The sequence below is a fragment of the Drosophila albomicans genome, chromosome X, assembly GCF_009650485.2.
Source record: "Drosophila albomicans strain 15112-1751.03 chromosome X, ASM965048v2, whole genome shotgun sequence".
Classification (NCBI taxonomy): domain Eukaryota; kingdom Metazoa; phylum Arthropoda; class Insecta; order Diptera; family Drosophilidae; genus Drosophila; species Drosophila albomicans.
Genome location: NC_047627.2, coordinates 19276083 through 19302873, shown reverse-complemented (window position 1 = coordinate 19302873; position 26791 = coordinate 19276083). Strand labels below are relative to the sequence as shown.

Genomic DNA, 26791 nt, shown 5'->3' with positions numbered 1-26791 from the left:
AAATAAGTCAAAGCGCTTATTTATCCATCGATTTAAATCGAATAATAATAAATAAATCTGCTGCCAAATCCTTTTTGCTTTAATTTCTCCAATTTATAAATACATTTTCGTATGCATTTCAGGTATTTGTTTTTATCGATTAAACACAATTATTAAACAGGCATTTGAAATTTATTGATGGTAATTTGAATACATACTCTATTAGTTAAAGCATTTTTGACATTTTAGCCAGAGCTAATCCCAACAACAAGAAAAATAAATATATTTTAATACCCGTATATTCATTTGGTATGATATACTTTGAATGTGTTATATTCGTTTCTTCGGATGACAATCTGGTAAATTTTGTACTCTACGGTATATTTTGAATGTATAGCGTTGATGGGTATTAAAACGGCTTCTGAATTTAGGGTTTAATCGTTTTAGTTTACACTCTAGTATATTTTGTACTTTATGGTATATTTTGAATGCAGTAGTATATTGGCATATGGATATGTTTCAGTATTTAAGGTATATTAATTTGGTATAGTATTTTTGAAGGTGTTATCTTTTTTGTTTGGGTTGACAATCTGGTATATTTTGTACTTTCTGGTATATTGTAAATGTAGTAGTATATTGGCATAAAGATATGTTTCAGTATTTAAGGTATATTAATTTGGTATGGTATTTTTTGAAGGTGTTATATTAGTTTTTTGAATTGTCAATCTGGTATATTTTTTACTTTATGGTATATTTTGATTGTAGTAGTGAATTGATATACCAAATATATACCGATGACCAGTATATTTTAGTATGTTAATTTGGTTTGGTATATCGTGAATGTTATAGTATATCGATATACCAAATATATACTAGTATTTTCTGTTATATTCAGTTGGTATATTTTTTAAGTTATACTTTTATTGAAAAGGTTAACGGGTATCTCAGAGTTGTGAACTATCGACTGTAGTTTTCTTATTTGTTCAATAAATATTTAACAACTCAGCTGTGACATTTGCTTTATATATGAGTATATACATATATATTTGTATTTTTTTTTTGGGCATCATAACTATTATCAAATAGACTTTGAAATTAAAACGTATATTATCTTTTGGGCCGACGGAAATTAAATGGAATGGAAATGAGCAAAGTCAATTCCACGTGTTATTTACAGATTTCCGGCAAAAACTTATAATGAAAAGCATAAATTAAATGCGAAACAGAAGAAAAAATAACATAAACAAATTAGATTGAACAGCATGAATGTCAACACGCATATTTGTAATACATGCTGCAGCCCACTGCAATGAATCTATTTAATTGCAATTAGCATTCTGTGAATGTAGTAGCTAAAATAAATAGAAGCGACTCTCGCTCGCTCTCTCTCTCTCTCTCTCTCTATCTCTCTACGAGTATAACAAAGGCAAACGCCTTCGTGTGATACAAATTGCTGGTTAACTGCCTCGATTCGTTTAGAAAAGTACATGGCATGAGTATATGCTATTATTAATGAGATAAACATGACCATATTTATGGGCCGGACATCTGCATTGAGATCAGCGATCGTTGATCATCATCATCGATGATCGCAGAGAGCGCATATCGAAGAGCGATATCTCATTTAGTATGTACTATACAAATTTGTACCATCGATAAACACCAAATGAAATAATCATAAAGAGAGAGAGAGAGAGAGAGAGAGAGAGAGAGATCAATTTGTATAAAAGCATCTTGCGATTATTAATTATATTATATTAACCTTTATTGTTCTACCCTTGAGGAATATGCAAATTCGCTAATCGGGTTTAATGAGCTGCAGAAATTTATGCGTTTTATTTTGCAAAATAAAATTAATTATATAAAAATATGTTAAAGTTGTATTTTAGCTTAAGAAATGATTCCTTTTTTGGTTTGAAATGAAATTATAAATAAATAATTAAATAAATGAATTTTGAAAACTGGAAGAAATTTAGCAATTAGGTGCAAAATTTAAAATCGTAAATATATAAATAAAGACTGAGCTTTAGCTATAAAAATAAATATTTTTTATTTTGCTAATAAATAAATTAAATTATAAGTAATTAAATAAAAGTTGTAATGAAATTGAGAAATTAAAAAATTGTATTCACCCAATAAGTAAACGAAAATATAAATAAATAAATACAATTTTGAAATTATGATTGTTTAGACATTTAATTAAATAATTCACTAAAGAAATTGCAATGTACTTTTATTTCATAATTTCTGTCAACAAATTTGACTTTTAGTTTTGCTAATATAGAATAAATATAATAAACCATTTTTGCCAACACTTCGATGCAGTAAAAATGTATTTACTTTTAAGGTTACTATAAATAACGAAAATATCATACAAATAAATACAACATTTTCTGATCTTTAATTGTCTATAAATTGAATTCATTTATTGATTACAATAAAGTTTTATGTTTTTTAAATATATAAATACAAAACATAGTACGAAATAATAACAATTTGTTGCATAAAAAATATGTTTTAAGATTTTACAACTCTTTTTCTCCATTAATTAAGAATATTAAATATATATCGAAAAAGTAATGGATATGTACGAAACGAATACTGCATGTATTAGATTTTATTGAATAGCGCACAAACAATAACACATTAAAATATGACGCCTACGCATAAGAGAACTCTCATATACCGAAAAGCAAGTTGTCAAGTACACGAATATAAATAACCTGATGGCTAAGCTAGCTCTATGAATGAACTGAATAAATGAGTGAATGAATGACTGAGTGTAAGGCAAAGCTAAGCAACGCAAAGCAAAGAAACAGTAAATGACTTTTAACTGAAATCAAATAAAACACATCGAACAACAAAAAGCAGTTCCGACCTGACAAACACTGCCAAGTTTGTCAAGTCAACTTTGACGAAAACCGAGACTCGAAAACTCTCTGGCTCTGTCTCTGTCTCTGGCTCTGACTCTGGCGATGATGACGCCAACGTTGGGTTTCTACGAGTATTGTCTCACTTCTCAGCTGTTCTCAGCGACCTTTTTTTTTTGTTTTTTTGAGACAGATACTGAGATACGGACGTGGACAGGCTTATAAATAGCCCAAGACCGTCTAGAAGCCGCTTTAGTTCAAATCGAACGCTTCAAGTGGCATATAATTTTAATCTAGTAAACTACTCGACTATATCCATCACAAATTCTACTCCTTTTTTTCTATATTTTTTTTCTGTTGTTTTCGTTGTTTCTTAAAAGAAGAAGAAAATGGTGAGTGCATTCAAGTGAGCAACTGTTCAATGTAAACAAAACTCTTGAAAGAAATCAAACAAATCAAACTGTTTAACTCGATATTTTACAAAACAAAATCGAGATACTCGTATAAAAATGCCAAACAAAATAAAACATGATTTAAATACGCTACGTGAGCCGAATATTAAAACTAAATGAACAGAATAAACATTAATAAAAAAAAAATAAGAAAACAAAATTGTGAAGCGTCGGCGTCACTGGAAATTCCTTCAATTTGAGTTCTGTTTGAAGTGTTTGCTTCCGGCACTTGGCTTAGCCAATGAATCAGACAAACTAACAACACAAAAAATGACAAACTGTTAAAAGAAAAATCTGATAAATTCTGTAATAAATTTACATAGACTCGGATGTTTTTTTGATCCTACAAATTGAATAATTTCTTGTGATATAAAATGAAACAAAATAACAAAATGAAACTGCAAAAATGTGTATTTATAATTAAAATAATTTGATTTGCTTTAATAGAATTTTATATAAATTCATTTTGTTAAATATAAATAAAAATATGAAGATAAAATACTAAGAATTAGAAAATTTGCTTGAATTTTAAATAACATTATTTCGTAATACACAATTGAATTCAATGTTAAAAGTAAATAGTATAAAAGATCGTGCGAAATACTATGAATTAAAATAATTGCAAGAATTTTCTGCGAATTCTGAGCAATATGTAAATTTCTCAGGAAGCAAGTCAATTAATGCATATAACAAAAAATTAAAGGGAATGTTAAGTAGACGATAAACTAGCAAAGTTAGATCTTTCAATCATATTCTTAGTTGGCTTAATAAATAACACAATTGTCCCACAAACTCAGAGAGTTAAAGATAGCTCACAACTCAAAACGCTATCTGGGGAATTCCGTAAAAATAATTAGCTAGAATTATGCGGATGATTAATCGCACGCTTTAAGCTGAACTTATGTGAAGCGATTAATATTCGATCATAATTTGAGATCATTCTATTCCTATTGCATTGACCTTGTATGGCCAAAGCAGCGGCTGCTGTCTTACTTTGCTCTAGTCAAGTGTGATTTTGAGGCTGCCTTTTTTGGGGCCGAAAGTAATTCAGGCAAGCTGCTGCCAATTTGCATAATTTTGCGGAATTTCGTAGTCATTTAATGTGTTCGAACTGAAATCGAACTTGACAAACAACATCAACAACAACAACAAGTTTCTTTGCCATGTGTCATCCGCAAACACAAAACGATCGCAAATCTCCAACGAGATAATGTAATAAAGCCATCGAGCCCAGATGACGGACCAAATTTGGTAAAGCAATCTTAATTAAGTAGCGCAACTAAATCGAATATTTAACGCTCACCGGACACAGTCGTAATACTTAATACGCTGACGATGTTAACGATATTTGTTGTCGCTGACGATGCGATGACGATAAACTAATTTGTTTATTTATGAATTTAGAATTTTGTTGTTTTTGTTTGTTTGTTTGCGTTGCTTTGCGTTGCGTTCCAAGTAATGCTATGACACACCGTATTTTTTGAAGAGTGTGAAGCAAAGTGAACTTTATGTAAACAAGTTTCTGGTTGATTAGCTATAAAATGCAAGGTATTCATTTCATTCGATAGCTTATCAATTTCATTTGATGTGATATCATTTTATTGCTTTCAATTATAAGATTCGTGATAATGCAATTGGAGGGGCTCGAATGTTAGCTTATTAAGATTAGTTCGACTTTTAGTGAAAAGTCACATTTTGAGAATTTGTTAAGCGTAGAAATTCGTTAATAAGAATTTGTTGCGAATTCGGAGCAAAATGTAAACTGCATATTTGTATAAAAATTCATAAGAAACAAGTCAATTAACGTATATAGCAAAAAATTAAAGTAAAGGGAATTTTATTCTACACTAAATTCATTTTTCAAAAAAAGACACAATACTTATTTGACCGACAAAACTTTAAGATACAGAAAAACAAACCATATCTAAGGAAGTTTTTGCTTATTTCTTATGTGTAGGTTTTATTTTACAAAAATAATCTACAACGATCAACTAACCAAAAGAAATATACCAAAAACAAAAACATAATTTAGTTTTGCAACAGTCGCACTGCTATTTTAAGGAGCTCAGCTGTATATGCTCTTTTAATTTGTATTCCTTTTGTAATTTGTTTTTAAATAAAATCAAAATTTTAGTACAATAAACTAACACATTAGCTCTTGAAATATTGATTATCATTACAATGATTTCGTCTTTTAAATTTGATTTTTTTATTTTGTACATTCCAAATAAATTTAAGGTTACAAAGAGTAACTTTTAAAATATTTTTTATAAATTTCTTGATAACTTTTAATATACATAACTTTGTATTCATGTTTATTTCTTCAATTTTCCTCAACAGTTTTTACAGCATCAACGGCTCTTAGGCCTGGCAGTGATGCTCTTGGCAATCGGCAGTTCGATGGGCAAAAAACTAGAGAAGCGTTGTGTCAACTGTTCATATCGTACGTATTATACCTATGGCAACGATGGCCGATCCCTGCAGCGCGTGATCTATACAAATCCAGTCTACACACGTGGTATTTACAATATACAAGAATACAGTTCTCCATACTCACACAATGTTGTCTATGATTTAACTCTTGACTAACTGCCAAAGGCACTTTTATCCTTTAATACCAGAGCAAAAAAAAATTTGAAGCATTTCCGTGAAATTATCAAGTGACAGATTTTGTTGCAAATGGTTTGATAAAATATTACAATGAATGAATATTTGTTTATTTATTTTTTTGCTTTATTAATAAATTGAGACGCTAGCAAATAGAATTTTACTTTTTATCAGAGTCTTCACTTAATGTTTTAATTGTTCTTAAACAAAAATACTATTCACTTATAGTAACTGTAAGACAGCAAGATATTTAGTAGATTAAATTATGCTTTTCCATCAATATAATAATTCGTTTTTCGCTAAACAAATAATATTAATTATTATTAATTTTTTTGTTGATTCTTAATTTAATTTTTTTTGCTTAAAGATGATTAATTTGTTAATCAATGATTCAGCCAATATTTTGTAGAATGAATTAATAGGATTTATTTATTTATTTATGATTTTTCATTTTTTTTTAATTTGTCATGGAATTGATAAAAAATTAGAAGCGTAGAATGATTTTAAGTAAATACAATAATAACTATAGTCCTTATAATTTTTAAAAATGTTAGAGCGATTATTTAACAAAATTTTACGTGTCTTAGTTGCTTTAGCTGGCAATGTGGTATATTTTACACTCTATGGTATATTTTTTGAATGCATTACTATATTAATATACCAAATATAGTATATGATATATTTTTAGTATTTTTGTGATACATTATTTAAAGAATATTACGTGTCTTAGTTGCTTTAGCTGGCAATATGGTATATTTTACACTCTATGGTATATTTTTTGAATGCATTACTATATTAATATACCAAATTTAGTATATGATATATTTTTAGTATTTTTGTGATACATTATTTAAAGAATATTACGTGTCTTAGTTGCTTTAGCTGGCAATATGGTATATTTTACACTCTATGGTATATTTTTTTAATGCATTACTATATTAATATACCAAATATAGTATATGATATATTTTTAGTATTTTTGTGATACATTATTTAAAGAATATTACGTGTCTTAGTTGCTTTAGCTGGCAATATGGTATATTTTACACTCTATGGTATATTTTTTGAATGCATTACTATATTAATATACCAAAAATATTATAGTATATATTATATATTTTTAGTATTTTTGTGATACATAAAATTGGTATATTTTTGGAATAATACCGCACCACTTTGTTTGTATTCAAAATGAGTAGCGGATATTTCAGAAAAAAAAGGAGAAAAAGTTCTGTTTTAGACTTTTGCGGAAATGCAACGATAAGTTGAGCTAACGAAAGCACTTGGTTAATACGAGTTTAAATCATCCTTAATCACACTCACAGACACACACACACGCATACGCAGAATCAGCACACTCACACACTCACCGATGTATGTATGTATTTTGTATATAACCACGTAGTTGAAATTAGTCGTAGTCGTATTTTGCAATCGCACGAAACACCTTTATGCAACTGTCGCACACCTTTCTTTCTTTCTCTCTCTCTCGCTGTTTTCAATCCTGCCACCTCCCACCCGCCACCATCTGGTATTTTTTGGACATCCCATTTGAAGGCCAGACCTATGGCTGCAGCGGCAATCCGTGCGGCGTGAATGCCGTCTGCCAGGAAGCCTCCGGCGGCCGTCCGGTCTGCTCCTGCCCGCCCGGCTTTAGCGGTAATCCGCTTACGCACTGCAATCGCGGCGAATGCCTCGACAACATCGACTGCCGCGGCGACCTGCAGTGCAAGGATAATCGTTGCGTTAATCCATGTGTCGGCGCCTGCGGCATCGGCTCCAATTGTGACGTAAGTTGTTGACAACCTTCGCGCTCGCTTCATCCAATGAAATATGTCATCATGATGTTGTTTTTAGGCCAGAAATCATGTTGCTGTCTGCAGTTGCCCGGCTGGCTACAACGGAGATCCCTATACCTCGTGCCATCTGAACGATCCAGGTAAGCCCGAAAATGTTTTAATAAAATTAAGGATTAGAGCCAATGAAATTACGATAATATTTCATTATGTGTGATTAACTAAAGCGCGCTTCGCTTCGACGAAATGCGTACACAAATCACTTTACATTTAAGTCGCAAAAAACTTGTTATTATTGTTGTTGTCGCTTTATAGCCAATTGACTGGTTTTGACCAAAAAAAGTCATTTTCGGGCTGGGCTGTGCTCGCATTGATTCATTTTTTTTTTGCAGTTCATTTTTTATGTAGGTTGACGTGCATAATATTTTACTCTCTCAATACAAAAACAATAATATATAACAACAACAGCTGTGTGATGAACGCCCAATACAAAACGCACTTGCTCTTTGTAATTTTATGCTAATTAGCTGGCATTTTGTTTCGTAATTGTCAAGATCAAGGACGGGGCCAAGTAGGCGAAGGCGAAAGCGAACGACGCAAACCAGAAATGTCGATACTCTTGCATACTATAAATGATATCAGTCTGTATAAGTTTGCTATCAGCTTTGCCATTTCTATATTATTAGATTAGATTTATTAGCAAAGTTTATCTTCCCCTCGGTATCTTTAGCTAACAATGTTATCTGCATGATGGTCATATAGATTAAGAATGTAGTTACATTTGTTTATATTATTGATTACATAATGGATTGGCTTATTTTTATATAAATATTAAAATTTATATAGTAATTCATTAAATTGCTATAATAGTATAATTTCAAAATTACAATATCTATTTGAAATAATTTTCATTGAATTTCTCTAAAATATTTCATTTTACACAAAATAGAACAACAAAATGCACTTGGCTACATAGCAAATTAATCAGTTTCTCATAATTCATGCTCTCTCTTTCACTCTTTACCTGCTAGTAATGTCTTCTTCTTTATATTTAGCACTAGCAACGAGAAACTAGCAATTGCTTCTGCTACAAAGAAATCGAAGGCCTTCTGCTATCCTTTTCCCACTAACGCAAGCTTGAGAAGTAGCAAATTCATCCCTTATACTTTTGCAATGTCAATTAGCAAATTCTTCCGTTATACTAATGCACTAGCAAGTAGCAACTTCTTCCCTTATACTTTTACACTAGCAAGTAGCAACCTCTTCCGCTATACTATTGCACTGCCAAGTAGCATCTTCATCCCTTATACTTTTGCAATGTCAATTAGCAAATTCTTCCGTTATTCTAATGTACTAGCAAGTAGCAACTTCTTCCCTTATACTTTTACACTAGCAAGTAGCAACTTCTTCCCTTATACTTTTACACTAGCAAGTAGCAACTTCTTCCCTTATACTTTTACACTAGCAAGTAGCAACCTCTTCCGTTATTGTTTTACTCTAGCAAGTAGCATCTTCATCCCTTATACTTTTAGACTAGCAAGTAGCAACCTCTTCCGCTATACTATTGCACTGCCAAGTAGCATCTTCATCCCTTATACTTTTGCAATGTCAATTAGCAAATTCTTCCGTTATACAAATGCACCAGCAAGTAGCAACTTCTTCCCTTATACTTTTACACTAGCAAGTAGCAACTTCTTCCGTTATTCTTTAGTACTGCAAAATAGCAACGCCTTCTGTTAGAATAGTACCAACTTCTTCCGTTATTGTTTTACACAAGCAAGTATCAACTTCTTCCGTTATACTTTTATACTAGCAAGTAGCAACTTCTTCCGTTATACTGTTACACTGCCAAGTAACATCTTCATCCCTTATACTTTTGCAATGTCAATTAGCAAATTCTTCCGTTATACAAATGCACCAGCAAGTATCAACCTCTTCCGTTATACTTTTAAACTATCAAGTAGCAACTTCTTCTGCTAGAGAATTGGCAACTTCTTCTGTTAGACAAGTAGCAACATCTTCTGCTTTCCTTTTCCCACCAGCGTAACCTTGAATTGTAGCAACGTCTTCTGTTATACTTTTAGAACTAATAAGTAGCAACTTCTTCTGCTAGAAAAGTAGCAATTGCTTCTAGTTAACTAATCTAATTCGTCTGTTTTAAAAGTGACATTCCTTTCTGTTATTAATTTTCTTCATGCTGCGAGTATTGTCCTAATTAATTTAAATTCAAGCCACTATATTAGTTGATCTAATGATCTAACGTCTGCTTTATTTCGTCGTTACGTACATTTTCTTCAACTTAACTTTTAACTTGTTTTGCTTTAGGTGATCGTTTGAAGCTCTCACATATTCACTAGCTGAACTACTTATATGCATATATATGAAATAACAATATATTTTCAATAATTTATTTTAAGTATCTAACTTCTAAAAAAAAAAGTACTGCGGAATATAGATTTTTTAAGAGAACTTCAATGTTAGGCAAGGAAATAAGACAGTAGATTAATCATAAAAAGGGGAAAACATTAAATATTTATATTACTTTGTAGAACATAAAAGTAAATGTATTTCCAATAAAATAATAATAACAAAGTACTGCAGAATATAAAAAAAAAAAGATAATCGGTAAGAATTATATAAATACTCACTTGCATTAGGTTAAATATATATTAAATATTTACCTCTTAACATTATTTTAAATATTTAATTGCTAGAAGTTAACATAAAGAAGTATTGCAAAATATAGATATTACAGGAATATAAGGACTATAATGCTATATATTATATATACTTCCGCTTGTTGTAGAGCATCTAGAAGTCGTTGTATGTAGAATGGCGCATTAGTTGCTTGGCACAGTCGAAGAGTGTGATTTATGCAGGGTCATGTTATTCATGTGCAGGTTTGCTGTTGGGTCAAAAGAGCAGTTGGCCAGTCGAAGGCAGTTCCCGCTCCCCCCCCCCACGCTCCCCGCTCCATTTCCCGCATAGTGGACAACTTATGCGGCAGTAACAAAGCGCAAATAATTGGGGGCGTGGCTGGGCGATGGCACTTGAAATAGCCCTGAATAAATCGAATAAAGCAATGGACCCCGTCTCCATCTCCATCTCCGTCTTCGTCTCCGTCCACAGTTTCAGCTCCAGTTTCAGTTCAAATACAATAGTAGTCAAAGCTCATTTATGCGCATAATTTTTACTTATAATTTACTTTCATTTTTTTTGCTGTACAATTATCGTGGCTTTCTTTGCGGCAATCCTTGTTTCGGATTCCTTTCATTGATGACGATGATGATGATGATGATGATGATGGTGATGATGATTTCGAAATTGTGGCATTTGTAACCATGACAAAAGTTGTGGCACACTTTGGCAATCATTGCAATGCTTAAAAGTAACTCAACAACGGACAAAACAACAGCTAAATGCTCATATTTATTTATAGATTTGGTCAATCGACTCCTCCTCCACAAAATATCGCTTCAGTCGACCACTTGAGCATTGCCATCTCTGATTTCATTTCCATTTCCATTGTTTTGCCTATTGTTTGAAATTTACATTATGGATACGTACTTATTGTGTATATCCCCAGAATATATACATATGTACATATATAGTCATCAGTGTATACACGAGTATATACAAATATGCGACATGAATTCAAGTGCAAATGGGCGTCTCCAATGTCCTTCTCTCTCTCTCTCTCTCTCTCTGTCTGTAGCTGTCTCTTTCTGTGTAGGAGTTGGGACAGCTGCAATCGCCGTATATAAATTTCTATGCCTTCAATTTATGGGCTTAAGCCAAATGCTAATTGCAATGCATATGAATCAATACTGAACCAAAAAAAAAAAAAAAGAAAACCAAAAAAATTTGCATTTAAATTGGAAATTTATTTAAATGCACTCAATGAAATTGATAACCGAATGCTGAATGCCACAAAACTTAATACCCTGTGTGCTTGTCTTCTTCAAAAGTTTCCTAAACTCCCCTAAAGGGAATTCTCTTAAAGTATAGTGAAGTCTTTACTTCGCCTAAGTACATTCAACTTAATTCAAATGTGGTCAACAGCTTTTACATTTTGTTTTCAAAGTGTTTAATGTAGAGACTAAAAATCTCTATTTGAATTGAGAAATATCAACAGCATTTTCATTTTTGCTTTTGAAAATTCAATTATAAAATTGCCAAGCTTTTCTGAAATAATGATTTTTGCAAAACAAATTTCCAAACTTCTTTTTAAGCACGTTACTAAAATTTTCTATTTTGAAATCAGAAAATTTTGAAATTAAAATACTTTTAAATCAAAACTGTCTTGTTTCTGCTTAGTTAATATTACAAATTTGTTTCATTTTCATAGAAATCAATTCTTATTCAATACAAATTTTCAAATTTAGAATGTATTTCTTTATTCAAGAAATCAATTCATTTATCTGCAATATTTCTTTGACATAAAACTTTACTTGTTTTTAGGTAATTTTCAATATTAATCAACATTTTGCATCGACAAATTAAAAATTTAAAAAAAGAAATACTTGAAATTAGCAAATTTTACTTCAAATTTTCTTTATACAAAGAAAAAATGCACAAAATGATCAATTTTTTTCAATACGAATGTTTAAATTACAAAATTGACTTTCAATTCAAAATGTATTTGATTTTAAGAAAGACTTGTTTTTAAGTAATTTACATAAATGAAATTAATACATTTAACTCAAATATATATTTGTTAATTCAGATTTTCTACTGACAGAGTAATTTAAAAAAAATTAATAGATTTTATGCAAGTGATTCAAAAAACATTCAATTCAAAATTTATATTTTTGAACTTCTATACAATACAATATAATGTTTAATTTTGCACTCAAAATATGTATTGAATAAGAATTTAGAATGTTGTATGAAATTCACTCTGATAAACTAATTTATTTGTGTACAATTGAAGTAAGTTTATTATTTATTGATTTACTTGAGCATTTCATTTCCAATTTTATTTTTATACAATAGTAGCGACTATAATTAAAATTATAGGCGGTTAAAACTTTATTTAAAACTATAGCTACAGAGTTTTGAAGCAAGTTCCACAATGTTTAATCATTTTGTATTTATACTCAGTTCTTTTGTCGCTTTGTGGTCCACATTTATTCTCGATAGTAAACACTTTAATTTCATTTCATTGTCATGGTCGGGGATTACTCGATAAAAATAATAACAATATATTTATCGCATCGATTACTCGTACATTGCAGAGGAACAATGCCATCCGAGTCCGTGCGGCATTAACACCAAATGCGAGATCATTAACTCGGTGCCAACGTGCTCCTGTCTCCACGGCTATCTGGGCAACCCGCTGAGCGGTTGCCGCCACGAATGCGAACACGATGGCGACTGCGGCGGTCGCGACATGTGCAGCAACTACAAGTGCGTCCCCTCCTGCGGCCAGTGCGGCATCGGTGCCAATTGCAAGACGGTGGCCAACCATCGAGCCATCTGTGAGTGCCCCAAGGGTTACATTGGCAGTCCGTACACCGAATGCCGTCCCGAATGCTACGGCGATGTCGATTGTCCGGCCAGTCGACCCGCCTGCTTCTATGGCATCTGCAAGAACACTTGCGAGGGCGCCTGCGGTGTCGGAGCCGATTGCAATCTGCGTGGCTTGACGCCTGTGTGCAGCTGTCCACGCGACATGACTGGCGATCCGTTTGTGCGCTGTCGCCCCTTCACCAAGGAGGATCTCTGCGAGCCCAATCCATGCGGCACCAATGCCATCTGTGTCCCCGGTCACGACAACACCGGACGCGAACGTCCCGTCTGCAATTGTCTACCCGGACACACGGGCAATCCTCTTTCGCACTGTCAGCGCGTAAGTTTTGCACTTCACACTTTCAAAATTGCCTTTAACTTCTTCTCTTCTCTGTTGCAGGGCGAGTGCTTGAGCAACAACGAGTGCCCCGATCACCGGGCTTGCATCAACTATCAGTGCGTCGATCCCTGCATTGGCAAATGCGCCACAGGCGCCAGCTGCGAGGCGAAGGCTCATCTCGCCGTCTGTCGTTGCCCCGCCGGACAATCGGGCGATGCGCTCGTCTCGTGCCGCCAAACACGCACCTTCCCCGTGGCCAAGTACCACTAACATAAGTTTAAGTGTTTCACAGTGCTAGATGATGTTCATTCTGGCTACCAAAACGCCGCACTGCCTGCCCGCAACAACAACAACTGCAACAACAGCAACAACAACAAAACTCTCACTCACTTTCACTCACAGTTCTCAGTGCTTTTCTATTAATCCAATTGCACCTAATTCGCCTGTGACACCGCTAAATAAAAAAACAAAACAAATACAATTTGTAAAACGAATAAAAACGAATTAAAAAAAAAAAACATAATTAAAAACAAATTGCGTTTCTCTTTGATTATGGAATGTGTACTAAAAATCGCTAAACAATATTTGCTATAAAAGATGCCAATTTAAAGATGCTAAATGAAGTAGCAAAAAAAATTTAAAAAATTGGTAATAAATTAAAGTTATTAAAAATTCAGAAAACATAGAATAATTGATTATAAATTATTTAGGAAAGTAAATAATAAAGACCACCAAAAAATTGTCTATAAAAGATGCCAATTTAAAGATTCTAAATAAGGTAGAAAATTTTAAAAAAAATTGGTAATTAATTATTTTCTTTAAATATGGTAAATTAAAGTTATTAAAAATGCAGAAAAAATAGAATAATTGATTATAAATTATTTAGGAAAGTAAAAATATAAGACCACCAAAAAGTTGTCTATAAAAGATGCCAATTTAAATATGCTAAATTAAGTAGCAAAAAAATTAAAAAATTGGTAATAAATTAAAGTTATTAAAAGTGCAGAAAAATAGAATAATTGATTATAAATTATTTAAGAAAGTAAATATTAAAGACCGCCAACAAATTTTCTATAAAAGATGCCAATTCGAATATGTTAAATTTGCAGTAATATAAAATAAATTCAAAATAAATTAGTTTTGCTTAAAGTTGAAAATTTAGAGTTGTTAATTTATGCAGAAAAAATAAAAGAATTGCCAATAAATTAGTTAAAAAATGAGATATTAAAAACCACCATAAAATGGTCTTTTAAAAATGTCAAGTTGAAGATTTTAAATTAGGTAGCAACATAAAATCAAATAATTATTTTAAAAAGTATTAAAAACCACCATTAAATTGTCTTTAAAAATGTCACCTTGAATATGTTAAATTAGGCAGCCAGCAAATTTAAAGAATTGTCTACACTTTACATAGCTATAAAATACAAAATTGTGGCGATTAAATATTTAACTATACATATACTATAAATATTGGATTTTAGCAATTGATAAAAAAAATAACTCTACCTATAAAAGGAAACATGTAAGAAAGCTCGACTCTCAATAAAATCAAAATATTGTGGTATTATTATTAAAATATACCGAATTCATTTAACGGAAATATACTAAAATATACCGAAGGTTATATTTTTACTATATTGATATACATTTCCATTAAAAATATACCATTGAGTGCAAAATATACCAGATTGTCAACTCAAGCAAGTAAAACCGAACTGGATCGATATACTTTTCCATTAAAAGTATACCATTGAGTACAGAATATACTATTGAGTGTCAAAATATACCAAATTGTCAATCAAAGCAATTAAAACTGAACTTCAGCAACCGTTTTTTGTCATCTAAAAGTTTTTCGTTAGCTTATTATTAAATATAAAAATCAGTTTATACGGACAGACATGGCAAACTTCTAATACCCTGTAAAAAGGAATAATGGCAGTAATTAAATGCTTGAAAAAAGAGGAGCGAATAACTTTGTTATTCCTAACTAAAGCTCGTCAAACGGAATTCACTCAAATTTGTTGCAACTGTATTAAAATTCCACTCAAATTCCATTGCACAATCTACATCATCTGCAAATATAAATTGTATTATTAAATATCCTTTTTTGTTCTGTAGTTCAACCATACTTACACACTAGCAAAAAGTTGTGCAAGCGAGTTTTTTTAAAAATTGAATTAGTGGCTTTATTTTATAACGTTCATACTCGTTCTCATTCTGCTGTGAATATGAATATATATACACGTATATACATATATGTATATAGCATATATATAGAGATGTATATGCGAGTATATATCAAATTATATATGCATGTATAGTGTGGATAGCAATTAACTATGGATTTACCGCACTTTCTAAAAGTCTCTGCCATTAAATAATTATATTTGGTGTTGAAACACAATAAATATGTATACGATTTCTGATTTAAAAAGAGTCTATTATCAATCTATATAGTAAATACAATCATATACAATTATTATTGATCTCACTTTCATATCTAATTGGCATATGGAAAACAAATTTACAGACCCAAAAAAAAAAAAAAAAAAAACAAAAAAATATATATAATAATAATTATATTAATTATACAATATATAATTGATAAATTGAACATTAACTAAGTGGTAAGTGCAAGGAGGTGGTCAAATATCAAAATTGGAAGTGAAGTTTGATTGATGATCGAATACTACACATATCAAAAATTGATCTGATAACTGAACTATGTGTGTGTGTGAGTGTGGCAAATATCAGTTTCAGTTTTGGGAACAGTTACAGGAGGGGGGAGGTGTTAAAAATAGTTTCCTTGGCGAAAGTGTTGTACAAAATGCCATTTTTTGACGCACAAATTGATAAATACAAATAATACAACGATGAAACGTATAATAATCATAGATCATTTTGTTGGTTTTGTTCTCGTTCTGTCTCGTTTTCTCAGCTGCTGCGTATAATCGCAATTATTGTTTCAATTATCGTTATCATTATTTAGTATTATAATATAATATTGTAAATACGATTTTGTTTTGTTTTTGTTTTTTGTTTCTGTTTCAAATATAAATATATTCTTGTATAAATATGCAATTTGTTTTGTTTTGTTTTGTTTTTTTTTTTTTTTTTTTTTGTTTTTTTTCTCATCTTTATGTATATTTATATATAATATATATAGATATACGTATATCGAGATACATATATGTATATATATACACAAATATATATATACATATCGAATTTATATATATGTATATAATATGTATATAAATTGCTAAATACAATTAATTGCGCTTTACATTTTCATAATTTTTTCTTTTCTCTTTTACGGCTCTGAGGCATTACAAAAATTAAAACAAAAAAAAAACTTGTCTTGTGTGTGTGTGTGTGTAAACTACATGTTGGTCTATCTGTTTGTGTGTTTGTGTGTGTGTGTGTGTGCCATTATGAACCTGTACTACGCGCCACCACAACATATTCTCATCAAGATTCGACTGCAACGACGCCGCTTTCAACTGCAACATTTATTGGATTTCCGATTGCCCTTCTTGTTGCTCACGACAATGCGATCCTTTTGCTGCTCATCGGAGGCGGTGCGCAGCTTATGACTGAGCACCTGCCGCGTTATCGACAGAAACATATCCTCCACGTTGAGGTTATCTTTGGCGGATGTCTCGAACAGCTGAATATCCATTTGTCGCGCAAATCGTTCCGCATCCTCCGTAATGACAACCTTTCGATCCGGATCATCGTTCTTATTGCCCACTAAAAAACGAAGATTGCACATACATTTATTTATATCTCATTTGAGATAGATGACAGAGAGTACTCACCTAATACTTTGTTGACGACATCGCAATTGTTTTGGATCTCCTCGAGCCAGCGTCGCACATTCGCAAAGGAATCGCCATTCGTCACATCGTAAACAATGATCACTCCATGCGTGCCTCGATAGTAGGTGCTGGTGATGGTGCGAAAACGTTCCTGGCCAGCGGTATCCCAAATCTGCAGCTTGACACGCAGTCCATCGATGACCACCGTGCGTATCTTAAAGTCCACGCCAATTGTCGTTATATAACTGCCCGAGAATGTATCATCTGAGAAGCGTATAAGAAGCGAGGATTTGCCCACACCTAGACAAAACAAAAAAAAGAAAAAAGAAAGAAAAACCATGAATAATGTATTTGTTAAATGGGTTTAAAGAAGAGAGCGTTCAAGTGAGCAAAAGAGATAAAAGAAAGTCCCATGCAATTTGTGTGGAATGTTCGGCGATTGTTTATCCAAAAATAAATGATTTGGTAAATTGCTTTTCTCCAATTACAGCCGCAGTTAGCAACAAACTAGAGCTCTACGAGTTCCGTTTTAAAGCAGTTTATGAGAAAATCAATTGATCGATACTACGAAATCTGCCGGAACATAAACATTGCACATTAAGGAACCAGACAGAGGATAAATTCGTATTCTTATTCTTTCAGTTGAGCTTGGTCCCGTGCTTAATGAAGACACAAATCAAACCAAAATGGATGTGAGTTCATTAAGTGAAGACACAAAGCAAAGCACGTTTTTTAGTCAACAATATAATATTTACTTTAGTTAATTTCAAATTAAAGTAATAAAAATTTTATTGTATTTAAATGAAGCACTTTCTATTGTAAATAAATTATAAATTTAGAATTAAAAATAAATAAATACGTGATTCGAAGCGTTTTTCGTTGATCAAGGAACCAAAGTCAAGCTAAGCATATATTTCAACCCATGCTTAACGAAGACACAAACCAGTTGTCCAAGCTTGGGTCAAACTTCTCTCATTTACACTAAGTCTCTCTCAAAAGGGAAGACATAACAGCTGATTGGTCGAGACAACAACACAGCGAACAGCGAAGACAGCGCACAAAGAAAAAATAACAACGAAAAGATCCCAAATGTTGAATTGAGCACAAACGTTGCACTTTTTTTTGTTGCTTTATGATTTGTTGCTATTTATAACGCTCTCGCGTTGTTCTTGCTGCTGTTGTTGTTGTTGGTCAGGTGAAAAACATGCAAAAATGCAAGCGCATATTACGCATACGCACGTATGTCTAAGCATGCAAGCTTGTCAGCGGATATGTGAGCATGTTAGTGATTGAGTGTGAGTTTGTGTTTGGGTTTGTATATGTGTGTGTGTGTGTGTGTGTATTTGCATTTTACACTTACCGCTGTCGCCAATTATAAGCAACTTGAACATATGATCAAAGTGGCGTGCCATTTTGGAGCTGCTGCTGCTGCTGCTTCTACTGCTTGTAGTTGTTGGTGTTTTAATTTATTGTTAATCGGCGTCCAAGTTGCGGAACAATGCAAAAAAAAATTTCGTTACTGCTTGTTGCTGTTGTTGTAGTTGCGGTTGTAGTTGTTGTTGTTGTTGTTGTTACTGCCGCTGCTGCCGGTGGTGTTGTTTGCCGTCGTGTTTGTGCCTTGCTCCCACATACACGCACATGCACACACAGACACACCCACACACATACACTGGCGTGTGCCTATCTCGCTCTCTCTCTCACTCCCACAGCGCTGCCTGCCTGTGCCTGATGCTGATTATTGCTGCTGCTGCTTGCTGCTTGCTGCCGCCGGTTGCTTAAACAATATGATAAACTGTTGTTCTGCTGAAGCTGCGGGTGTGTGTATGTGTGATAAGCTCTCTCTCTATTGTTATTGCTGTTGTTGTACGTAGAGTTTATAGTTGTTGTTTTTGTTGCTTCTTTTGTTACTTGTTATTTAATTCTCGCCCCGGCGTTAAAGCACTTGACGCTCACGTCTGTCTTTCCATGTATTTTATCAGTTGTTGTTGCTGTTGCTGTGTTGGAAGCACAGTGGAACTTTTGCTTACAATGGTTATTTGAGTTGCTGCGCTGCTGGTGTGCGTATTTTTGAAAATATTACAATTATAATGCTTATATTAATAATGTCACAACTCAACGAACGCACAAACAAACGCACAATAAATTAGCAAGTCGCCCTCTCTCCTTCTCCGTCTCTGCTGGTGTTGCTGCTGGCAGCTTGGTTCCCTAGTCACTCTCCCTCTCCCTTTCGTGCACACAAAGCCAGCGGATTATGCCTCGATTTTTTTGTTGTATTTTAGGCGTTAGGCGTCGTCGCTCGTTTTCACTCACAAATATTCACTTTATGGTGTTGCAATTATGTTTTCAATTATTTCGCACCTACTCTGCTGACTGTTTGCACTAACTTAATTAAAATCATAATCCTAAATAATATTCATATTATGAGTAAACTATTACTAACACACGAATATATGGAATGCAGTGTGACCAAGTCTCAACGATCAAATATAACTACTTTGGTCGCAAATATACCCAACTTTTCCATAGCCTAGTATATATATTGAATGACATGAGTCTAGTATATTCAGCTGCTGGCTCTTGGTGTGTGGTCACATTGACGTTCCGCTCTGATATGTGTTTTTTTTTTTGTTATATTTATTTTGTTTTAGTTTAATTTTATTATATATATTTTATAATTTTTATTTTCATAAATTTCTACGATTTTCGTCACTGATAAAATTCAAATAACTTTTATCGTTAGCAAAATAATAAATATATTTCTTATGTAGTTGTTTCTTCTTAGTTCTAAAAAAAACATCTCCGATGAGCTCTTACTTTGGTGTAAAATTGCAGCATAGAAAAGTATTAAATGTTGGTATATCGATAACGATAGCAATGCACAAATCCGAGCGAGATATTCTGGGAATCACATCTTCAGTCCTTGTCTAGTTGATGTGCAAATAATTTATGACAGACAAGAGAACGTAAGTGTATCAAAACAAAGTAAATCCATTTATTACATTAGGTAAAAATAACCAACAATTAGCAAACAAAAATTTTTAGCAATTCACGTAATTCACAACTTACAAACTTAGAACTTAAAAAAAAAATAAATGCACCAATATTTTCCAGGTTGGTGGATATGTTAAATGAAAATACATTAAATTGAAGAGATTAGAGTCCTTCAAAAACTGCCTTATACCAGGTTTTTTTTTCATTTCTTAACTTGGTGAATACGTTTTATAAAAAAAATATAGCTGCAAATTTCACGCTTTTGGCTTAAAAGATAAATGGATGCATTTTATATTAGACTGCGGTAGCTGAAACCACATGAGATCATTCGATTTGGAACCGTTTCGCTACAATCTGCTTCTCCATTGCTCTTCAACATCGTAGCTCTTCAACATCGCCTCGGGCTGCAGCGCATGTTGGCTACGACGACGCATCGGATGCCGACCTACACCCAAGTCCGTCGGTGATTTGCGCTTTAAGGCAGAGCGTGAGCGCGTTTGACGCTTCAAAGACGGCGATCGCGACTTCTCCTTCGCTGATCTTTCCACAGCGAATGTGCTGCGTCTTTGACGCAATCGAGCTGCACGATTCGCAGTTGGCTGAGGCACATTATTTGCATCTTTGGGGGAGCCCCTGAGACGTGAACGTGAACGCGTTTGACGCATTGTTTCGCACTGTTGCGGTTGCACGGCAATTGAGGCGCGACGTTGGCGTGAACGCGTTTGACGCACATTATCCTTTTTAGCCTGAGATTCAATATGATCAACATTCACATCCGAGCGCGTTGGAGGCACTGTAGCATTCTCTGGCTGGGTTTGAATATGCTCATCATTGGGATTCTGCGACAATCGGCAACTCAATCTCGAACGCGAACGTGTTTGACGCACATTATCCTTTTCAGCCTGAGATTCAATATGATTAACATTCACATCACAACTCAGTTTCGAGCGCGTTGGAGGCACTGTAGCCTTCGCTGCCTGGGCTTGAATAAGTTCATCATTGGGATTCTGCGGCAATCGGCAACTCAGTCTTGAACGCAAGCGCGATGGACGCACAGTATTCTTTTCTGCCTGAGATTCAATATGATCAACATTCACATCCGGGAACAATCGACAACTCAGTCTCGAGCGCGTTGGAGGCACTGTAGCCATCGCTGGCTGGGCTTGAATAAGTTCATCATTGGGATTCTGCGGCAATCGGCAACTCAGTCTCGAACGCACAGTTATATTCTCCGGCTGAGATTCAACATGCTTTACATTTATATCCTGTGACAATCGACGTCTCGATCGCGAACGCGTTTCACGCATCTCAATAGCTGTTTCACTCGATTGCGTAGACTTTTCCACTGAGATTGAAGGCCTTTGAGTTGCAGTTGTATTTGAAGTTAGCGGATTATTCTCTTTATCCTCCTCCCATTGCATGTCCCCTTTAAGAGCCTCCCTTGCCGCGTCTGCTTCTGCTTTCTTCTGGTTGAGCATTGCAACAACGATTTCTAAATCATCGCCCATCTCCGAATCATTCAACTCATCTTTGATCTCTGACTTTGATTCAAGCGATGCTTGATCACCTTGAGATGATCGTTGGTCGGAAACAGGCATCTGCCCATATTTCAATTGATTGGCTTTGCGTGATTCTTCCTCTTGCTTCTTGAGCATTGCAACAACGATTTCCAAATCATCTCCCATCTCCGAATCATTCAACTCATCTTTGATCTCAGACTTTGATTCAAGCGATGCTTGATCACCGTGACATGATCGTTGATCGGAAACAGGCATCTGCTCATATTTCAATTGATTGGCTTTGCGTGATTCTTCCTCTTGCTTCTTGAGCGTTGCAACAACGATTTCCAAATCATCTCCTATATCTGAATCGCTCAATTGATCTTCGTTCTTAAATTTCGGTTCAAGCGCTGCTTGCATGGCATGCCCTAAGCGTTGATCTCGCAAAATCGCTGAGGAATTCTCCTTTTCTAGCTCGTCAACTGTGATGGGGCCACGTTTGGAACGCAATGAAACTGGCGTCATCGGTTGCGACAGTGCCAAGAAAATATTCTCGTTATTCTTCTCCTCTCCCTTCATGTCAGTCGTTGTCATGCAAATATTGCGATCACGAAAACGAGAATCTTGATGTTCTACGGATGGTGAACAATTGCGTGGACGCAAAGACGTAATGCTTGGAGCATTCTCCTCTTTTTTCATTGAAAGCTCCATTGTCTCGAATTTCATGCGTGAACCATTCAAGTTTGTGGCAGTTTCCGTTGGAATTAAAGTATCGTCCAGTTTCAGATCGATTGTATCATTTGCCACGCCATTGCAATCGTTGCAGTAATAATCTTCAGTGTCCAATGGTGTGCACTGTGTGTGCATTGGATTGCCACCACAGAGATTGCAATACAATAGAATTTCCGATACCGATTCATCTGGATTCTCGCGTCGCAATTGACAATTCTCGGCTGTGCACGAAGTCGCCAACACCTGTTGATCGTCATAGGCACCTGTTTGTTCCCAAGAAGCATCACTAAAAATACAAAGTAAATTTATAATTTCAGTTCCAATTATTTGCTAGCAATAATCTCTTACCGATTTGGCACAAAGATGCCCCACATGCTAACCAAATGAAACTGTTCCTTATCGTTGCACAGCGGACACTTGAAGAAATATCCCGCCGAGTTAGCATATTGTTGCAAGCAGCGCTTGTGATACCAGCCACGGTTGCAACACGTGCCTAATATGTGTTCCGTGTACTTGAATTTTTCCTTTTTGAGCAACGTGTCCAGGCAAATGGCACATTCTTCTTGATCCTTGGGTCGCTGTGCGATCTTCTTGATGTGCGAGCTGCAGAAGGAATTGTACGTGTTGCAATATTGATTCTGCGCTCCATTCTTGATGCCGCATTCGGTGTGAAATGATCGATGGCATTTCTTGGCGCAGCATCCAATGTTGGCACCGTTTTTGTGGCAGTAGAAACATTTCTGCAAGAAGGAAGAGAACTCGTTATAACAATTCGAAACTGAGCATTTGGATATTTCGGTTTTTGAGCTGTGAAAGAAAACTTGAATTATAAGTTTAGCAAATTTCAAAACACAAGAGTTAAGTTAATTTATATGGATTTGTAAGGACGCAGGTGGGCGTGTCCAAATGCCAAGCGTTGCAACCACATAAACATTTTGAACAAATCTACTCTTAAAGATATAAAAGAGTAAATAGTCAGACGCAAGTGGACGTAGGCAGGCATAATAATAATTGATGCTGTTGCTGCCTGTTGAGTGAATTGTAATACGCTTCTACTACATATGTACATACATACAAACGTATGTAAACACAAGGGAATTGGCTGCAATAAACACAAACACTAAAGCAAAACAACTTACCAATTTTTGTGTACGTTGTGATTCGATTTTGATGTCTGCTAAAGTGAAACAGCAAATATCGTTGCTAGTTTCACTGCCGCGCTGCACCAAATTCGAGCTCAAATACTGCAAGTGTAACAAACAAAATGTTAGCAAATTATTGGACCTGTTGTTGTTGTCCTTTACCCACCAAACAATTCTCATGAACAGCAACGCAGCCATGTCGGCGAGAGTGCATTTTACCCAGCAAGAGCTCATCGTTGTTGGCACTGTGACACAACAGGCATTTCGTCATATTGCTTACACGTTTTATCCGATTTGTCCAATATTTTAAATGAATGTCCACAATGTCGAATGCGTTTATTTCTGCAAACTGATGATGCGCCGCATAAATGGCGGGATCTGTTGATTAAAACTGGCGTTGCCACGTTTTTAAAAAATATTATAAGTGGCAGCTCCACCGTCATGTAGCAATAAAATAGATATCCAGTATCGATAATTAGGGTATCGATAGTCGATTGACAACTCAGTATTAGCGGTCTATTTAATTTGTGCGTTAAATGTACTTGTTGAATTAATATGAAAGACGCAACTATTTGAAATCTTTTGTAAATACATATATTTAAGTCATACACATTATATTTCCTTGGTACATACGCATACATTCGGTTGGATAATAAGTTATTTGGACCGTCGCCTATCGACGACAATTAAATACAATACAATCTTGGTTGTGGTTGGTTATTACACAAATTCCATACAATTAAAAAAAAAAAACCATAATTTGATTGCCCTAACGACTTAAGATGTACATACATAGTAGTATAGCATTATTATCTCTTTACATATACACTATTATTATAAATAACTATCGCGTTGTTTGTTCTACATATTAAATTGCTAAAAACCTTAATCACTACATATTGCGGTTTTGCGAAGAACAACATTTCTCTCTCATATATATATATTGTTTGTATTAAGGGGGTAAAACACAAAAACAACGGGCAAATGAGCAAAGAACGCGAGCACAGAGAATTCTATATAGACAAAAATCCTCGAAACTCTCGCGTTTATTATTTTAGATGCCCGCACGCTCTAGTGCACTTAATTGTGTGCCAAGACGTTCTTCGCGGGCCTTGCGCTCTGCGCTAATCTTCTTCGAGCTTTGATAAGTGTTTAGAAATGTCTGCACATCGATTTTGCCATTCAAAAAATGCTCCACATGCCGATCGCAATCCGCATCCGCATTGGATGCAGCAATTTGCAATAGTTCCTGCATAAACAACACAAATAGTAAGTATATATTATATGTTGTGTGGGTTTAGTGAACAATATTTACTCTGATGTGCTGTGGGGCATATTCCTCGGATTTCTTCAAGTATTTCTTGTTCAGCTGGTCACACTTTTCACCTAGCGTTTTTAACGCCGTATAGTCATCACTGAGCCGCCGCTTGAGCTCCACAAGATGTGAGCCCTTGCTTTCGTTTTCACCTGCGCGATTCACAACAATTAAACCGTGTGCAATGCCAAATGACGATGACAACTTACGTGAGATGTTCTCTACTTGATTCATCATGGAGTCGAGTTCCTCGTTCAAATGCTGCACCACTGACATTTCCTCAATGAAATCATCAAAGAACTCGGGATCGCGGTCGAGCTGCTTTAGCTCATCCAGTGACAGTGTTGATAAATTTGGCATATTGTCATCCTCTAACTTGAGTTCATTGACGCCATTGTTGTCCTCATTGGTCAATTGTTGTTGTTGTTGTTGTTGCGTCTGCTGTGGCGTCTGCTGCGCAGTAGGCATCTTGCAGCCGAAATAACTTCAAAATTCTGCAGAGGTTCTACATGCGAGACTTTATTACTAGAAAAATCTAACATATGTGCTATGTTAATTACAGCATCATTTAACTCACCTATTGCAATTTTGCATTAAGTTGTCTAACTTGCAAAATTTGAAATCAAAGTTTTAGGAGTTTTTGGTATAGTGTTATGTTATAACAAATAAAAAAAAAAAAACTGCATTGCATTCTATGAAGCACCGTTTGTTTGCCAATATAGCGTTGCCACTTTGGCTCAAAACATAAGACACTTGCCACTGTGATGCGATTGTTTATTATTTAATTGCTATTTAGTTATCACATCAACAATAAATTGATTTGTTGCCAAATATAATTGCAATTAATTGAGAAGCTTCTATATTTTTGCTTCTGTTGTTATGTGAGTGTTATGCGCAATAGAGATGAGATGCGACTGTGATTTTTGTTCATGTTGAATCACACGATTGTTTGTAAGGCCTTAGAAAATCAAATAAATGCGTCTTTTGGTCAATAACTTATGGATTTATTTTTTCAGAAGTTAATTGATATGATTTAAATTTATTTCAAAGAACTTTTGTGAATATTTTGCAAACAAAATAAATCACAATAAGAATCGTGATAGTTTTATCACGGCTTTTGACAGTTGCACATCACTAAGCAGCGCAGTGTTGTTCATCTCTTGTGGTGAACAGCTGATTGCGGTTTTCACATTTCTGTCTGTTTTGAAGTTCACCGCACAACGCGATTTGTAAATAAAATTGTTTACATAATACAAATTACGGAAAATGGCCTTGTTTGAGATGAAATGGCTGAGACGGTTTGTTCGACGTCACACAAATCCCATAGCGGAGAATCGCGCAGAATTGTGGAAGCGGCGTCTCAGCATTGGATATGCGATACTGGCTTGGCAGGCATTTGGACTCGTCTGCTATATGGTCTACACGGGTCGCAATGATTGGGCCAAGTATTATGGCTACAAAACGGCTGAAGAAGCGGCTCTCTCGCCGGCTCAACAATTTGCCAAGCATCTCAATGTGGAGGGCACTGGCAAAATTATACGTATCAGCGGTTTCTCCAAAGTAGAGGAGGTGCCATTCGATGCTACTGAAGCCAAGCGCGTCAAAGAATAAGCACTGTAATTTATAATTTAGTTCTTAACTGCTTTTTTTTGGTAATTGTTAAATAAACGTGCAAAAGCGAAACGAGAATACTGGATTTGGTTTATTATTTGGCCTTAAAACGTAAACGCGATACG

The 26791-nt window shown here is 34.4% G+C and overlaps 5 protein-coding genes across 9 annotated transcripts; 2 read left to right on the top strand and 3 right to left on the bottom strand.

Moving 5' to 3' along the window:
- Positions 1 to 3101: 3101 nt before the first annotated feature.
- LOC117576444 (stabilin-2) lies at positions 3102 to 14080 on the top strand. 2 transcript variants are annotated; one of them, XM_034261211.2, is made up of 6 exons: positions 3102 to 3241; positions 5642 to 5819; positions 7466 to 7698; positions 7766 to 7847; positions 12942 to 13555; positions 13616 to 14080. In XM_034261211.2, exons 1-6 carry the CDS (start codon positions 3239 to 3241, stop codon positions 13823 to 13825), a joined length of 1320 nt encoding a protein of 439 aa, XP_034117102.1. In that variant the 5' UTR covers positions 3102 to 3238; the 3' UTR covers positions 13826 to 14080. The 2 variants fall into 2 exon arrangements, with proteins under 2 accessions (XP_034117102.1, XP_034117111.1); XM_034261220.2 differs by having other exon boundaries at positions 5642 to 5744; positions 13616 to 14079.
- A 1635-nt stretch (positions 14081 to 15715) lies between these two features.
- LOC117576981 (ras-related protein Rab-35) lies at positions 15716 to 19841 on the bottom strand. Its single transcript, XM_034262165.2, has 4 exons — positions 19514 to 19841; positions 18737 to 19425; positions 17377 to 17676; positions 15716 to 17308 (listed from the first exon to the last, which is right to left on the bottom strand). Exons 2-4 carry the CDS (start codon positions 18786 to 18788, stop codon positions 17055 to 17057), a joined length of 606 nt encoding a protein of 201 aa, XP_034118056.1. The 5' UTR covers positions 18789 to 19425; positions 19514 to 19841; the 3' UTR covers positions 15716 to 17054.
- A 558-nt stretch (positions 19842 to 20399) lies between these two features.
- On the bottom strand, positions 20400 to 24151 carry LOC117567509 (histone-lysine N-methyltransferase 2C). 2 transcript variants are annotated; one of them, XM_052001892.1, is made up of 5 exons: positions 23907 to 24151; positions 23738 to 23842; positions 22947 to 23338; positions 22112 to 22884; positions 20401 to 21934 (listed from the first exon to the last, which is right to left on the bottom strand). In XM_052001892.1, exons 1-5 carry the CDS (start codon positions 24009 to 24011, stop codon positions 20715 to 20717), a joined length of 2595 nt encoding a protein of 864 aa, XP_051857852.1. In that variant the 5' UTR covers positions 24012 to 24151; the 3' UTR covers positions 20401 to 20714. The 2 variants fall into 2 exon arrangements, with proteins under 2 accessions (XP_034103479.1, XP_051857852.1); XM_034247588.2 differs by having other exon boundaries at positions 20400 to 22884.
- Positions 24152 to 24335: 184 nt separating this feature from the next.
- On the bottom strand, positions 24336 to 25944 carry LOC117567646 (vacuolar protein sorting-associated protein 37C). Of its 3 annotated transcripts, none has more exons than XM_034247879.2 (4): positions 25633 to 25944; positions 25265 to 25580; positions 25056 to 25207; positions 24336 to 24989 (listed from the first exon to the last, which is right to left on the bottom strand). In XM_034247879.2, the coding sequence occupies exons 2-4, from the start codon at positions 25521 to 25523 to the stop codon at positions 24795 to 24797; spliced, it is 606 nt and encodes a 201-aa protein (XP_034103770.1). In that variant the 5' UTR covers positions 25524 to 25580; positions 25633 to 25944; the 3' UTR covers positions 24336 to 24794. The 3 variants fall into 3 exon arrangements, with proteins under 3 accessions (XP_034103770.1, XP_034103854.1, XP_034103684.1); XM_034247963.2 differs by having other exon boundaries at positions 25265 to 25572; XM_034247793.2 differs by having other exon boundaries at positions 25265 to 25560; positions 25633 to 25942.
- Positions 25945 to 26195: 251 nt separating this feature from the next.
- On the top strand, positions 26196 to 26744 carry LOC117567814 (uncharacterized). Its single transcript, XM_034248093.2, has one exon. The coding sequence runs from the start codon at positions 26322 to 26324 to the stop codon at positions 26664 to 26666; it is 345 nt and encodes a 114-aa protein (XP_034103984.1). The 5' UTR covers positions 26196 to 26321; the 3' UTR covers positions 26667 to 26744.
- Positions 26745 to 26791: the final 47 nt, after the last annotated feature.